Raw genomic sequence first — 14,541 nt, 5'->3', positions numbered from 1 at the left:
ACAGTTAGCACAGCACTATTACGGTACCAGCGACCCAGGTTCAATTCCGCCGCTGCCTGTAAGGAGTTTGTAAACTCTCCCCCATGGGTTCCCTCCTGATGCTCTGGTTTCCTCCCACAGTCCAAAGACGTACCGGTTAGCGTTAGTGAGTTGTGGGCGTGCAACGTTGAAGCATGGCAATACTTGCAGGCTGCCCCAAGCAAAGTCCTCACTAACTTGATGCATTTCTCTGGATGTTTTGATGTATAATAAAGCTAAACTTTCTTCTAGAATATAACCTGCTGCTGGATTTCTACATACTGCTCCTCTTGCTTTTAAGCAGTTGATGAGATCATGTCAAGATTGGAACCTCCCTGTTCTGGAAGCAGGACGCAGACAATCTTTATAAAAAACTGTCCATTACAGTGGGACATGCTGCGATTCACCATTCCTTTATGAAATGCACTGGGAGTAGGCGGCAGTGTTTTATCGAATCAGAAACGAGAGGAAATCTGCAGATGCTGGAAATCAAAGTAACACAAACAAAATGCTGGAGGATCTCAGCAGGCCAGGCGGCATCTGTGGAAAAGAGTAAACAATCAGCGTTTCAGGCCAAGAGCCTTCATCGGGACTGACTGCCTGATCAGAAACAGGTTTAATATCACTAGCATATGTTGTGAAATTTGTTGTCTTGCACAATTAAGGATTGCAATGTATTTTAAAAAATTGCAATAAAAAAATATAGCACTGTGCAAAAGCCTTAGGCACACACACAGACTTTTGCACAGGTCTTTGGGCTCACAGCAGATATCCCGACTCGCCCCCGACGACACACGGGTCTCCTGCAGCGACACTGACCCTTGATCCACCCGTCTCCAGAGCCCCGAGATCTTAGGCTTCCAAATCCGAGCCAGACTCTCAGGCCAAACCCTTGGCGTGCCGAACAACGGCTGGTCCTGAAACCCCGAGAGCGGGTCCCATTCCCACAAAGAACCGAAGTCAGCGTGTAACTCCAGGTCAGGGTCTTCAAAAGAACCCTGAAAGGGAAAAATAGAGATAGTAAAGATGGAAGTAGAGCTGTTTCCAAAGATGCAAGCAAAGGGGTCGCCGTTTAGTGCCACCTTAACTCCGCTCCGCTTCCCGAGCAGCTAGATTTCATGAGGAGTTTGAGGAGATTTGGTTTGTCACCAAAGACATGCACAAGTTTCTACAGATCTACGGTGGAGAACATTCTAACTGGCTTTATCAGCATTTGGTATGGTGGGGAGCCGGGGGTCGGAGAGCTGCTGCACAGGATCGAAGTGAGCTGCAGAGAGTTGTAAACTCAGATCCATTGTGGGCACCAGCCTCCGTAGCTTACAGAACATCAAGGAGCGGTGCCTCAAAAAGGACCATCACTAAGGACCCCCACCACCCAGGACATGCCCTCTTCTCATTGCTACCATCAGGGAGGAGGTACAGGGGCCTGAAGACACACACTCAGCGATTCAGGAACAGCTTCTTCCCCTCTGCCATCAGGGAGGAGGTACAGGAGCCTGAAGGCACACACTCAGCGATTCAGGGACAGCTTCTTCCCCTCTGCCATCAGGGAGGAGGTACAGGAGCCTGAAGACACACACTCAATGATTCAGGAACAGCTTCTTCCCCTCTGCCATCAGGGAGGAGGTACAGGAGCCTGAAGGCACACACTCAACGATTCAGGAACAGCTTCTTCCCCTCTGCCATCAGGGAGGAGGTACAGGAGCCTGAAGACACACACTCAGCGATTCAGGAACAGCTTCTTCCCCTCTGCCATCAGGGAGGAGGTACAGGAGCCTGAAGACACACACTCAATGATTCAGGAACAGCTTCTTCCCCTCTGCCATCAGGGAGGAGGTACAGGAGCCTGAAGACACACACTCAGCGATTCAGGAACAGCTTCTTCCCCTCTGCCATCAGGGAGGAGGTACAGGAGCCTGAAGACACACACTCAGCGATTCAGGAACAGCTTCTTCCCCTCTGCCATCAGGGAGGGGGTACAGGAGCCTGAAGACACACACTCAACGATTCAGGAACAGCTTCTTCCCCTCTGCCATCAGGGAGGAGGTACAGGAGCCTGAAGACACACACTCAATGATTCAGGAACAGCTTCTTCCCCTCTGCCATCAGGGAGGAGGTACAGGAGCCTGAAGGCACACACTCAGCGATTCAGGAACAGCTTCTTCCCCTCTGCCATCAGGGAGGAGGTACAGGAGCCTGAAGACACACACTCAACGATTCAGGAACAGCTTCTTCCCCTCTGCCATCAGGGAGGGGGTACAGGAGCCTGAAGACACACACTCAACGATTCAGGAACAGCTTCTTCCCCTCTGCCATCAGATTTCTGAATGGACATTGAACCCATGAACACTACCTCACTACTTTTCTGTTTCTCTTTTTGCACTGCTTATTTAATTTAACCAATTTGTGTACTGTAATTCATATAGTTTTTTATTATTATGTATTGCATTGCACTGCCACAAAGACAACAAACTTCACGATATCACATGCTGGTGATATTAAACCGTGGCTATGAGAACAGGTCAGAGGCTGGGTGTGCTAAAACGGGTGACTCCTGATAAAGTCATAGAGAAGTACAGCACAGAAACTGGCCCTTCGGCCCATCTAGTCCATGCCAAAACCATTCAAACCGCCTACTCTCATCGAGCTGCGCCAGGACCACAGTCCTCCAGACCACTACCATCCACGTACCTACTCAAACTTCTCTTCAACATTGAAATCAGGCTCGCAGGCACCACTTGTGCTGGCAGCTCGTTCCACTCTCTCAGATCCTCTGAGTGAAGGTGTTTCCCTTTCACCCTTAACCCATGACCCACCCATCCTCAGTGGAAAAAGCCTGCCTGCTTGCCTATCTATACCCCTCATAATTTCAGATACCTCTGTCAAATCTCCTCTCAATCTTCTACGTTCCAAGGGATAAAGCCCTAACCTATTCAATCTTTGCTTATCACTCAGCTCCTCCAGACCCGGCAACGTCCTTGTAAATTTTCCCTGTACTCTTTCAACTTTGTTTACATCTTTCCTGTAGGTAGGTGACCAAAACTGCACACACTACTCCAAACTAGGCCTTACTAACATCTTATACAACTTAGCGTAACATCCCACCTCCTGTCTGCCGTACTTTGATTTACCAAGGTCAATGTGCCAAAAGCTTTCTTCACGACCCTATCTACCTGTGACGCCACTTCCAGCGAATTATGGACCTGTATTCCCCGATACCCAAATCTCTTCTCTCTCAACAAGCCATGAGTCAGTGGAGTGATGGACTCTTACCCTCTTGTCTGGATGAGCGCTGTTCCGAAACACTAAAGCAAGTAATTTGACATCTATCAAGTCATTACGGGCAATTTAATTCATAACTCAGTTGCAACTGTATGTATTCATTCCACCTCAAGCTTGTCAAATGTGTAGTCCCTGCTGCCAAGAGCAAAGGCAACAGGTGCAGGGAAAACACAATCGCTTGCATGTTCCCTTCCCATCTTGACTTGGAAATAACGCTCACTGGTCATTCGTAGTCTCTCGATCTAAATCCTGAACTCCATATCCAACAATGTTCACTAGAGCGATTCACGAAGACAGCTTGCTACCACTTTTAGATTCAAATGGTTCAATTTAGTATTAGAGGAAGTATACAACCTGCAAATCTTGCTCTTCACGGACATCCACGGAACAAGAAGCCTCATAGAATGAATGGTAGAAACATCAGGACCCTCCCAGCCCCTCCTCCCATCACACAAGCAACAGAAAGTTTGTCCCTCCCCCTCCTCCCATTTCCACCAGCAAAAGCACCAACCCCCCCCCCCCACCAATAGGGGCCAAGCAATAGCAAAGGCCCCCCCCCAAAAGACCTTGATCTAGAGTCCCATCAAAAACTACAGTCCATACCCAGTACTTCAGTATTTAGACAATAGACAATAGGTGCAGGAGTGGGCCATTTGACCCTTCGAGCCAGCACCACCATTCAATGTGATCATGGCTGATCATCCACAATCAGTACCCCGTTCCTGCCTTCTCCCCATATCCCTTGACTCCGTTATCTTTAAGAGCTCTATCTAACTCTTTCTTGAAAGCATCCAGAGAATTGGCCTCCACTGCCTTCTGAGGCAGAGCATTCCACAGATCCACAACTCTCTGGGTGAAAAAGTTTTTCCTCAACTCCATCCTAAATGGCCTACCCCTTATTCTTAAACTGCGGCCTCTGGTTTTGGACTCCCCCCCCCCCCCCCCCCCCCCAAACATCGGGAACATGTTTCCTGCCTCTAGCGTGTCCAATTCCTTAATAATCTTATGTTTCAATCAGATCCCCTCTCATCCTTCTAAATTCCAGTGTATACAAGCCCAGTCGCTCCAATCTTTCAACATATGACAGTCCCGCCATCCCGGGAATCAACCTTGTGAACCTATGCTGCACTCCCTCAATAGCAAGAATGTCCTTCCTCTAATTTGGACACCAAGACTGCACACAATACTCCAGGTATGGTCTCACCAGGGCCCTGTACAACTGCAGAGGACCTCTTTGCTCCTATACTCAACTCCCCTCGTTATGAAGGCCAACATGCCATTAGCTTTCTTCACTGCCTGCTGTACCTGCATGCTTACTTTCAGTGACTGATGAACAAGGACACCTAGATCTCGTTGTACTTCCCCTTTTCCTAACTTGACACCATTCAGATAGTAATTTGCCTTCCTGTTCTTGCCACGAAGTGGATAACGTCACATTTATCCACATTAAACTGCATCTGCCATGCATCTGCCCACTCACCCAACCTGTCCAAGTCACCCTGCACATTCTCCAAACATCCTCCTCATATTTCAGACAGGCTCTCTCTCCTTTGAGGGGGAGAGAGGTCGGCCCTGCAACAAATAGAGTGGAGACCAGCAACCCTCTATCCTGATGTTACAGTCTTCTTCTCTAAGCCCCTCCGCCCCGACTCGAGGACCGACAGGCTCCCTCCATTAAAAGAGGGAGGGATTGCTTGAGCACGGAGGCCTTCCTCTGACGGCAGCTCACGCCGCGGTCTGCCGTGCCACCTCTGTCGGCAAGGAACCGGTCCCCCCCCCCCCCCACCCCCAAAGGCGCGCGCCTGGAGATAGCAAAGCGCCAGGCCGCACGGCTGGTCTGCAAGCCCACCGTCTACGAGGAACCGCAGTTTGTACTAGGTCACGGGCTCCGACAGAACCCCAACCACTTAGGAAGGCACAAGAGAAGAAGAACAAGCCGCTTCGTGGACGAACTGGAAGAAGTCTGCAAAATCTGCTGGCACCATCTTGCCTATCTCCTCACCCAAGGACTATTATGGATGGATAATAACCGTGGGCTGCCCAGGTTCCAGAAATAATGGAATTAAAAAGGTCGATGAAGTAACTGCTTATTCGTCAGTTTGACGTTTGGTGGGACCTTATTGAACTTTTTTTCTTCAATTCCACATGAGCCACCCCTGTTGTGACCCCCTTCAAGTTATTGTGGGTGCACAGTAGCAAGTACTAGAGTAACTTAATAATCTGGTTGTATTTTTTTTTTTGCTTTCAATTGCCTTCTAGTGTGCGCTGAAGGAGAAGGAATGTGTCAGTGCCTGGCAAGAACAAAGTGCCCAGAGAGTCGTGCACCTCGAAACACAGCTGAAGAAGCTGGAGCAACAGTTAGCAGGAAGTCAGAGGTCAAGAAAGGAGATAAAAGGTAGGGATCGGTTTTATTTGAAGGACGTTGCTATTGTTGTGTCCTGATGTATGTTCTCCAATAAAGGGGATGAACGTCAGTAAGGATTACTTCAGGTGTCTAGCACTGTGTTCTCAACTCCAAAGGCGGATAATATTTTCTTTCAATTGAGTAGTGTAATAGCTTCATAGTATAGAGCTTGAGTTATTAGTTAGACCATGAGACATAGGTGCAGAAATAAGAGAGAATCTGCAGATGCTGGAAATCCAAGCAACACACACAAAATGCTGGAGGAACTCAGCAGGCCGGGCAGCACCTATGGAAAAGAGTACAGTCGACTTTTTGGTCCAAAGCCCCCGTTTCAGGATTGAAGGGTTTCAGCCCGAAACATGGACTGTAATCTTTTCCATAGATGCTTCCTCCAGTTTTGTGGGTGACACTGGAGCTGAATTAGGCCATTCAGCCCATCGAGTCTGCTCCACTGTACCATCATGGCTGATCCCAGATCCCACTCAACCCCATACACCTGCCTTCTCACCATATCCTTTAATGCCCCGACTGATCAGGAAACGACCAACTTCCGCCTTAAATATACCGCAGTCTGTGGCAGAGCATTCCACAGATTTACTACTCTGGCTAAAAAAATTTCCTCCTTACCTCTGTTCTGAAGGGTCGCCCCTCAATTTTGAGGCTAGTTCTGGATACCCCCACCATAGGGAACATTCTCCCCACATCCACCCTCTCTAGTCCTTTAAACATTCGGTACGTTTCAATGATTCCCCCTCCTCTCTTCTCCCCCCCCCCCCCCCATATTCTTCTAAATTCCAGTGAGTACAGGCCCCAAGCTGCCAAACGCTCCTCATCTGTTAACCCCTTCATTCATAAAACCATAGAACATTACAGCACAGAAACAGGCCCTTCGGCCCTTCTTGGCTGTGCCGAACCATTTTTCCTGCCTAGTCCCACTGACCTGCACCTGGCCCATATCCCTCCATACCCCTCCCATCCATGTACCTGTCCAAGTTTTTCTTAAATGTTAAAAGTGAGCCCACATTTACCACTTCATCTGGCAGCTCATTCCACACTCCCACCATTCTCTGTGTGAAGGAGCCCCCCCCTAATGTTCCCTTTAAACTTTTCCCCCTTCACCCTTAACCCACGTCCTCTGGTTTTTTCCTCCCCTAGCCTCAGTGATTCCCGGAATCACTGATGTAAAGTCTCTTTTGTGCTCCGACAAGGGAGATCTTAGGAATGGCATTTTGCTTTCCTGGCCTCCCATAACCTCGTAAAGCTCTGTCAGATCTCCGGCGCTGCAGAGAGGACAGCCCAAGTTTATCCAGCCTCTCGTCCAGATGAGAGGGATTGGTGGAAAAATGGAAAAGCGGTGGTTAATTTGTTCTTCCCTGCTGTTGGATAGCTGTGTTTTCTGGTATCCTTGGCTGCCTAAGTCTAGGGAAGACGCTCTCAAGTCCTGCCAAACTCGTGAGATCGAGACGGCTCGTCCCACCCCACGCCGGTTTGTGTGGATGCTGTGTGATTCGCCACCCTGTTACAAATGAATGCCGTGAAATAACAGACAGTACACCGCATACGATTAGAGGAATTGTTTTTATGAATCTTAACTGAATAACGAAAAGAGAAAGGCCCATTCTAATTAAACAGTCAAATGCGCACAAGCTGGATCTTTGTGACTCACGCACTGGGCCCTCGGTCAGCGTGAAGGCACATGTTACCTCCCGAACGCCGCTTAGGCTCCATCTCGAACAAACAGGCCTCCCACCGGATCGTATGCTACGCCCAGTTCTCCCCAGCGTCTTTTCTCTTCACCTCCCCAAGACCAACCTTATTGCCCCTCACCAAGCGAAACCTCCCACTAATTGGAGGGCACACATTCCACATCATCCCTCATCTTCAACAGTAACCCAGACAGGCTGAAAGCAGAACAAACAACTTTTACAGGAACTGCTGAGTGAAATACCTACAGCACAACAGTAGAGGTATGAACCCAGGGCATTACACTAGGGCAGCAAGGTAATGTAGCGGTCAGCTTAACACTATTACATTGCCGGCAACCCAGTTTCAATCCCTGCCGCTGTCTGTAAGGAGTTTGTATGTTCTCCCGGTGATCACGTGCTCCAGTTTCCTCCCACCGTCCAAAGACCTATTCAGGTTAGTAGGTTAATCAGTCACGTGGATGTATTTGGGCAGTGCAGGCTCGTGGGCCAGAAGGGCCAGTTCACTGTGTTGGTATCTCTTAATAAAAACAAGGGAAACAGCGCAAAATCGGTCCTTTGCGCTGCCAAGCACGCCCCGGTTTAATCCCAGCCTAATCACAGGACTATTTACGATGACCAATTAACCTTCCAGCAGGAAATGAGAAAAGATACAGGTGCTGGAAATCCAAGCAATGCACATCTTTGGGGGGAAAAAAAAGTACAGTCTGCAAGATTGGAAGAAAAAAAGCTGAGGGCTAGATTTAAAAGGTGGAGGGAGCAGGGGAGAGAGAGAGAGAGAGAAAAGGTGAAACCGGGAGGGGGTGAAGTAAAGAGCTGGGAAGTGAAAGAGGTACAGGGCTGGAGAAAGGGGAGTCTGATAGGTGGGGATAGAAGGTCATGAAGAAAGAAAAGGGGAGAATTGATGGGCGGGCAAGGAGATGAGGTGAGAGAGGGGAACGGGGCTGGGGAAAGGTGAAGTGGGGGCATTACTGGATGTTTGAGAAATCGATGCTCATGTCATCAAGTTGGAGGCTACCCAGAGGGAATATAAGGTGTTGCTCCTCCAACCTAAATGTGGCCTCATCACGACAGTGCAGTGAAGGAGGCTGTGGATGGACGCATGGGAATGGGAGGTGGAATTAAAATGTGTGGCCGCTGGGAGATCCCGCTTATTCTGGCGGACGGAGCGTAGCTGCTCGGTGAAGCAGTCTCCCAATCCACATCGGGTCTCAGTGATATACGGAGGACCACACCGAGAGCACCGGACACAGTATATGACCCCAACAGACTCAAGGTGAAGTGTCGCCTCACCTGGAAGGATTTTGCGGCCCTGGGGTGGTCGTGAGGGAGGAGGTGTGGGGGCAGGTGTAGCACAGACCAAATCTGGATCTAACCAAATCAGTCATTAAGACGTTCCCATTGTATAATGTGACACTGGGCGTTACATTTTTCTAACTCAGCACTGTGAAATGAAAGGTTATTCACTGTTACCAGCTTCAGCAAATTTTAATTTCGTATTTCAGCTGAAAACCTGGCTCTCGTGTCCCAGCTTGAAGACCTGCAAGTGAAGTTGCACCACCAGAGAGGGCCAAACCCGGAGAGCGTGGACCCACCCTTGAATAGAAATGATGCGGGCGCGATCGGCAAATCCGACCACAACGACGAGCCCAAGACTTGTCAGTCAGAGGGCGGAAAGCCCGACGGTGTGCAGACGGTACTGGGATTGCAGCCGGAAGCCGCAGAGGAAGCACTGGACTTGATGGAAGGTTGCCAACTCGGAAAGGCGGGGCAGGCGGACGAGTTGGACCCAGGTCCTGGGGGCGACGAGGAGGAAGATCACACTACGGGCCGGGCAGTGAGCTTGGCGACTGAACCATATGGAAAACCGGAAGAATCCCAAGTTTCGGGGAAAACAGCGAAAGCGCTCCCGAGTTCTGAAGAGGAAACGGAGGCCAGACACCCGGCGCTCAAGGTCAAAGCAAAGAAGGAACTGGAGGCCAGGGCAGCAGAAACCACGGTGGTGCGCGATGAACCTAAAGAGAAGGCCGAGGGGGTCGACGGACATGACAAACCAGATACCAGGTGTGCACGTCCCGGAGAGATCGAACTGAAGCTGGAGGAAGTGGAAATGAAAAATCAGGCGCTGCAGTGCGAGTTGGACAACGCGAGGCGAGAGCTCGAAAGCAAAGTGGCCGAGGACCGGAAGGATCGGCAGACTGTGGCAGAGCTGAGAAGGAAGCTAAAGCAGGCCGTGAAGAGCAACGCCGCAGAAGCCGAGCGCTCGAGCGCGCTGGCTGCCCTTCAGGCGGAGCGGATTCGCACGCTGGAGAAGGAGCTGGAGCGAGCGAGAGTCCTCGTGGGGAAGTTGCAGGAGGCCACTAAGCTGTTGGAGGACGAGTGCAGTAAAGCCTCCCGACTGTCGCGATCCGGCGGTGGTCACCTGGGATCGAGTGACGAACTTGAGATCCTGCAAAATGCTGCGTCCAAGAAGGTGCAACAGCTCCAGCAAGAAATTGTAGATCTTAAGTGTGAAAAGGTTTGCATCGAGGAGATCATGAAGGCCAACGGTGAAAACAGAGACGTATTGGAGTCTTTCAAGCAGAGAGATGCCCAGAGCCTTGAGTCTTCAGTCTTCTCAAATCACTCGAGCGGTGATCCAAGTGGGACGGCAGAACCCAAGCTCGGCGAGGAGAATTTTGGCTTCACGGGAATCACGAAGGCAGGTGACAAAAGCCGAGAACTTCTCCTGGAATGCCTGAGGAGCCAAGTGCTTGAACAGTCCGGGTTTGGCAACGAATTGAAAGAGCATCAGAAGCACTTTGCCGAACTGCAGCAAAGGTGCGAGGAGTTGGCCAGGGAGAAGGAGGAAGCAGTGGAAGCCAAGCGACAGGCCCAGGACATGTTTGATAACCTACAGTCCAGGATCCACAGTGAGACCCAGCAGTTAACAGTCGCCCTGGAAGTCCAGAGCAAGAACATCGAGGATCTTCTCCTGAGCCTGGAGGAGAAGGACAGCATTATTCAGGTCCTAAACAGGCGTCTGCAGGGTGCTTTAAAAATTTTGGCGTGCATTAACCAGGAAAACCGAGACCTGAAGGCTAACTTGAAGACCGTCACAGAGACGTCTGAGGGAAATCGTGCCAGCCCCCCTGAAGAGGCTGTGCCGGAACAGAGCCGTGGACGGGTTCCCCAAGCTGACCGAAGCGCGCGTGAAAATAGCAGCCCGTTGTCGATGGCTTCCTCAGCGCATGGTGCTGACGAGAACGCGCGGGAATCGGAGCCAGGAAGGGCACAACGATTGGAGCCCGGTCGCCGTGAAAGTGCTTTTGATGATCCGCTGCTTCCGCCCCGGGAACGAGCAGCTGAAGCGGCCCCGTCCCGCTGTAACGAGCGTGACGAAGCAAAGGTGCCCTTGCCGAATAGTCCCACCGCGCAAAACGTACCCGGGACAGATGAGGTTGCTGAAAAGCAGCTGCCGGATGAAGAAGCCCCCTACTTCGAAAGTGCGCTTCCTGATAATCCGCTTGTACCAGGCGAGCAAAAGGCAGATCCCACTCCCCGAGGAGCACAAGGGACGACCTCCCTGCTTAACTCTGTCACCCAAGTGGAGCAGGGCGCTCAGATCCAAAGGCAGCCTGGTTGTGAAGGGTCCGGCAGCGGCGATGCAGTGAAGAACGGCCAACAGACCAGATGTCGGGACGGCTTGCGGGGAAAGGTTGGTGAGCGGGGAAAGGGGTCGCCAGTCCTATGTGACAAGGAGACCCAGTCCGAAAATGAACCACCGATACAGAGGGCCGCAGGAAGTGCTGACGCCCCGCCGAGTGCTCCTGGTTTCGAAGAAGAGAAGTCAGCGGAAGAGCTTACTGAAGAAGTGGAAGGTGCAAATCGCCGATTGAAAGAAGAAAGAAGTCAGGGAGCAGTTGACGCTCTGAACGGGCGATTAAGCCGTCTGGATGAAAAATGCAGAGCCCTGGAGCACGAAAAGGAGCAGCTGAGCTCGGAAGTTGGAAGGCTGCAGGAGGCAGCCAGCGGCTTGCAGCACGAGAAGGACCGCCTGACGGCCACGATCCAGTCCGCCGAGGCCCTGCGCAAAGTGAGCGCCGGCGAGCAGCGCCGTCTCCGGGAGGAGCTGCAGGAGTGGAGGCGGCGAGTCTTGGAAGGTGCCGCTGCCTCGGAAACCCAGAAAGCGAGCGGCCAGACGGAGCTGCGTTCCCTGCAGGGCTCTCTGCTGGGATTGCAAAACCACGCCGAGACGCTGGCGGGGGAGTGCAGGTCCTTGAAAGATGCCGCTGAAAACGGAAGGCATTCGCAAAGGCACCTTCGGCAGGAACTGCAGCAGGCCCTTTCTGAAAAGGCTTTTCTGCAGAACCAGGTAGGTCTAGTGTTTAGCATCTTCTTATTTCAGAATCAGGTTTAATATCGTGAAATTTGTTTACTTTGCGGCAGCAGTACAATAATGCATGATGAGCATAGAAAAAATTCTGAATTGCAGTGTGTATGTGTACGTATATTAAATAGTTACATTAAATAAGTAGTGCAAAAACAAATTAAAGAAAAAGTAGTGAGGTAGTGTGTATGGGTTCAATGTCCATAGAACATTACAGCACAGAAACAGGCCCTTTGGCCCTTCTTGGCTGTGCCGAACCATTTTTCCTGTCTAGTCCCGCTGACCTGCACCTGGCCCATATCCCTCCATACACCTCTCATCCACGTACCCGTCCATCCGTGGTTAACGAGGCCCACCTGCCCAAAATAACCGGTTTTAAGGCGCCCCTGGTCCGCCTTTGCCCCTTCTCCTGTCAGTGAGAAACAGCTCCGCCGGGCACATGGACGATGCCACACGTCAAGGCCGGGAGTCGGACTTGGTTGTCAGAGGCTGTTTGAGACGCACGTCATGAAGAGCTTTCGTTTAGCAGTGGGAGCTCGTCCCCACGACCACCCGTCAGCTATGACTACCCTTGGAGCCATTGGTCCAAGGTTAGTGTGTAATGTAGGCACACTAAACTTCCAGAGAGAGAGAGAGAGAAAACAATGTCACGATTAACCCAAATTTACCGTCTAACGATGGCAAATACTTAGCCATATTTCATTAAAAATGATGGCAGAAGCTGCTGTCAGCGATCCGTTGCTCTCCTATGCAAAATTCTGCTTCTGGCCTGTTCCACCAAATTCAACACTTTTAAATTCGGAAGAATATGAAAGTCCTTGAAAGAATAGGTTCAAGGACTTTCCAAGGATGACAGTCTGAGTAAACTGGAGAAGCTTGAGTTTGTTGTGTGCAGTTTTGGTCACCGAATTACAGGAAGGATATTAATAAGGTTGAAAGAGTGCAGAGAAGGTTTACGAGGATGTTGCCAGGACTTGAGAAACTGAGTTACAGAGGAAGGTTGAATAGGTTATGACTTTATTCCCTGGAGCGTAGACGAATGAGGGGAGACTTGATAGAGGTATATAAAATTATGATGGGTATAGATAGAGTGAATGCAAGCAGGCTTTTTCCACTGCGGTTAGGGGAGAAAAAAACCAGAGGACATGGGTTAAGGGTGAAGGGGGAAAAGTTTAAAGGGAACATTAGGGGGGGCTTCTTCACGCAGAGAGTGGTGGGAGTGTGGAATTAGCTGCCAGATGAAGTGGTAAATGTGGGCTCACTTTTAACATTTAAGAAAAACTTGGACAGGTACATGGATGAGAGGTGTATGGAGGGATATGGTCCAGGTGCAGGTCAGTGGGACCAGGCAGTAAAATGGTTCGGCACAGCCAAGAAGGGCCAAAAGGCCTGTTTCTGTGCTGTAATGTCCTATGGTTCTTTCTATGATTCTATGGTTCTCTTTGGAGCAAGGAGGAGATTTGACAGAGGTATCAAGCTCAAGTTTAATTATCATTCAAACATACATGATCATAGTCAAATAAAACTATGTTCCTTCAGGACCAAGGTACAAAACATGTTACTACCAGCACACTGCATGTAGCACATATGGTTACAGTTTTGGAAAAATGTACAGTCACAAAGAAAAAATGTAGCCCAAGTCCCTGAATGTCCAACTCGTTCTTCCACCAAGCGACCATCGGAGGGCAGCACCGAGTGAGCACCGGAGGGCAGCACCGAGCGAGCACTGAAGAGCAGCACCGAGTGAGCACCGGAGGGCAGCACCGAGCGAGCACTGAAGAGCAGCACTCAATGACCACCGGAGGGCAGCACTGGGAGGGACCTGAACAGACTCCGGCATACCCACAGAGGCCTCTCCCACACTTCCTTGGCAGCTCCTCCCCTAAACGAATGTGACAGATGACCCCTGCAGGATTGGCCAAATCCTCCCCACACCCGAGGCTGCGCAGCTCCCCAACTATGGGTCTCGGCAACGGGCCACTGCACCGGACTTGCAGTGTTCAACATCACCAACGTCCAGCCGGGTCTTGTGATCACAATAACAGAGAAACTTCTTTAGCTAGAGGGTGGTGGATTTGTGGAATATGTTGCCACATGCGGCTGTGGAGGCCGGTTGTATTTAAGATAGAGATTGATAGGTTCTTGATTGGACATGGCATTAAAGATTACGGGGAGAAGGCCGGGAACTGGGGTTGAGGAGGAGAAAAAAAACAGGATTGGCCATGATTGAATGGTGGAGTGGACTCGATGGGTCAGATGGCCTGATTCTGCTCCTATGTCTTATGGTCTTATAACAATGTCCAAGCTAATCACTCGCACCGTGCACCGTCCTAAAAGTACCCAGCAGGTCCAGGCGACAGTACAAGAACAGTACGCAATAAGTCCAGCTCTGTCGCTGTCGAGCAACTCGCTGATGGAATAGTCCTGCATTTCTTGATGTTCTTAGTATCCAGCAGTGACTTGCAGTCGTAAAATTAAAAGACGTACAGGACGAACAAATGCATCTTTGACTGGACCCACACCGTCATCTTAGATGCCTCTATGAATCTGTGAATGTTTTCAATAAATAGAAAGAATGCCTTCCTGACAAAGAACCGGAAATCCTGGACCTTCTGGGGAGTTTGGAAAAGAATGTAATCTGTAAAGGGTGTGTGTATAAGAGCGGTGACAACTATCAGGGCTTTCTCGAGGAAACTGGCTGAGCACAGGCTGAAAACAAATAAACACAACTTCCGACAAACTTCCAGAAACTCTTAACCCTCGCC

At 50.4% G+C, this 14,541-nt stretch overlaps 1 protein-coding gene across 3 annotated transcripts in view; it reads left to right on the top strand.

Moving 5' to 3' along the window:
• The window catches only part of LOC140717626 (uncharacterized), a 129,369-nt gene that overhangs the window by 72,992 nt on the left and 41,836 nt on the right, over positions 1–14,541 (top strand). For all 3 annotated transcript variants that reach the window (XM_073031213.1, XM_073031215.1, XM_073031212.1), the window contains exons 11-12: positions 5,560–5,695; positions 8,913–11,761. In XM_073031213.1, the coding sequence (XP_072887314.1) occupies positions 5,560–5,695; positions 8,913–11,761 (2,985 nt within the window). The remainder of the gene's footprint in view (positions 1–5,559; positions 5,696–8,912; positions 11,762–14,541) is intronic.

The sequence above is a fragment of the Hemitrygon akajei genome, chromosome 28 (genome assembly GCF_048418815.1).
Source record: "Hemitrygon akajei chromosome 28, sHemAka1.3, whole genome shotgun sequence".
NCBI lineage: Eukaryota > Metazoa > Chordata > Chondrichthyes > Myliobatiformes > Dasyatidae > Hemitrygon > Hemitrygon akajei.
Note: the sequence above shows the minus strand (reverse complement) of the source record. Positions and strands in the feature narration are given on the sequence as shown.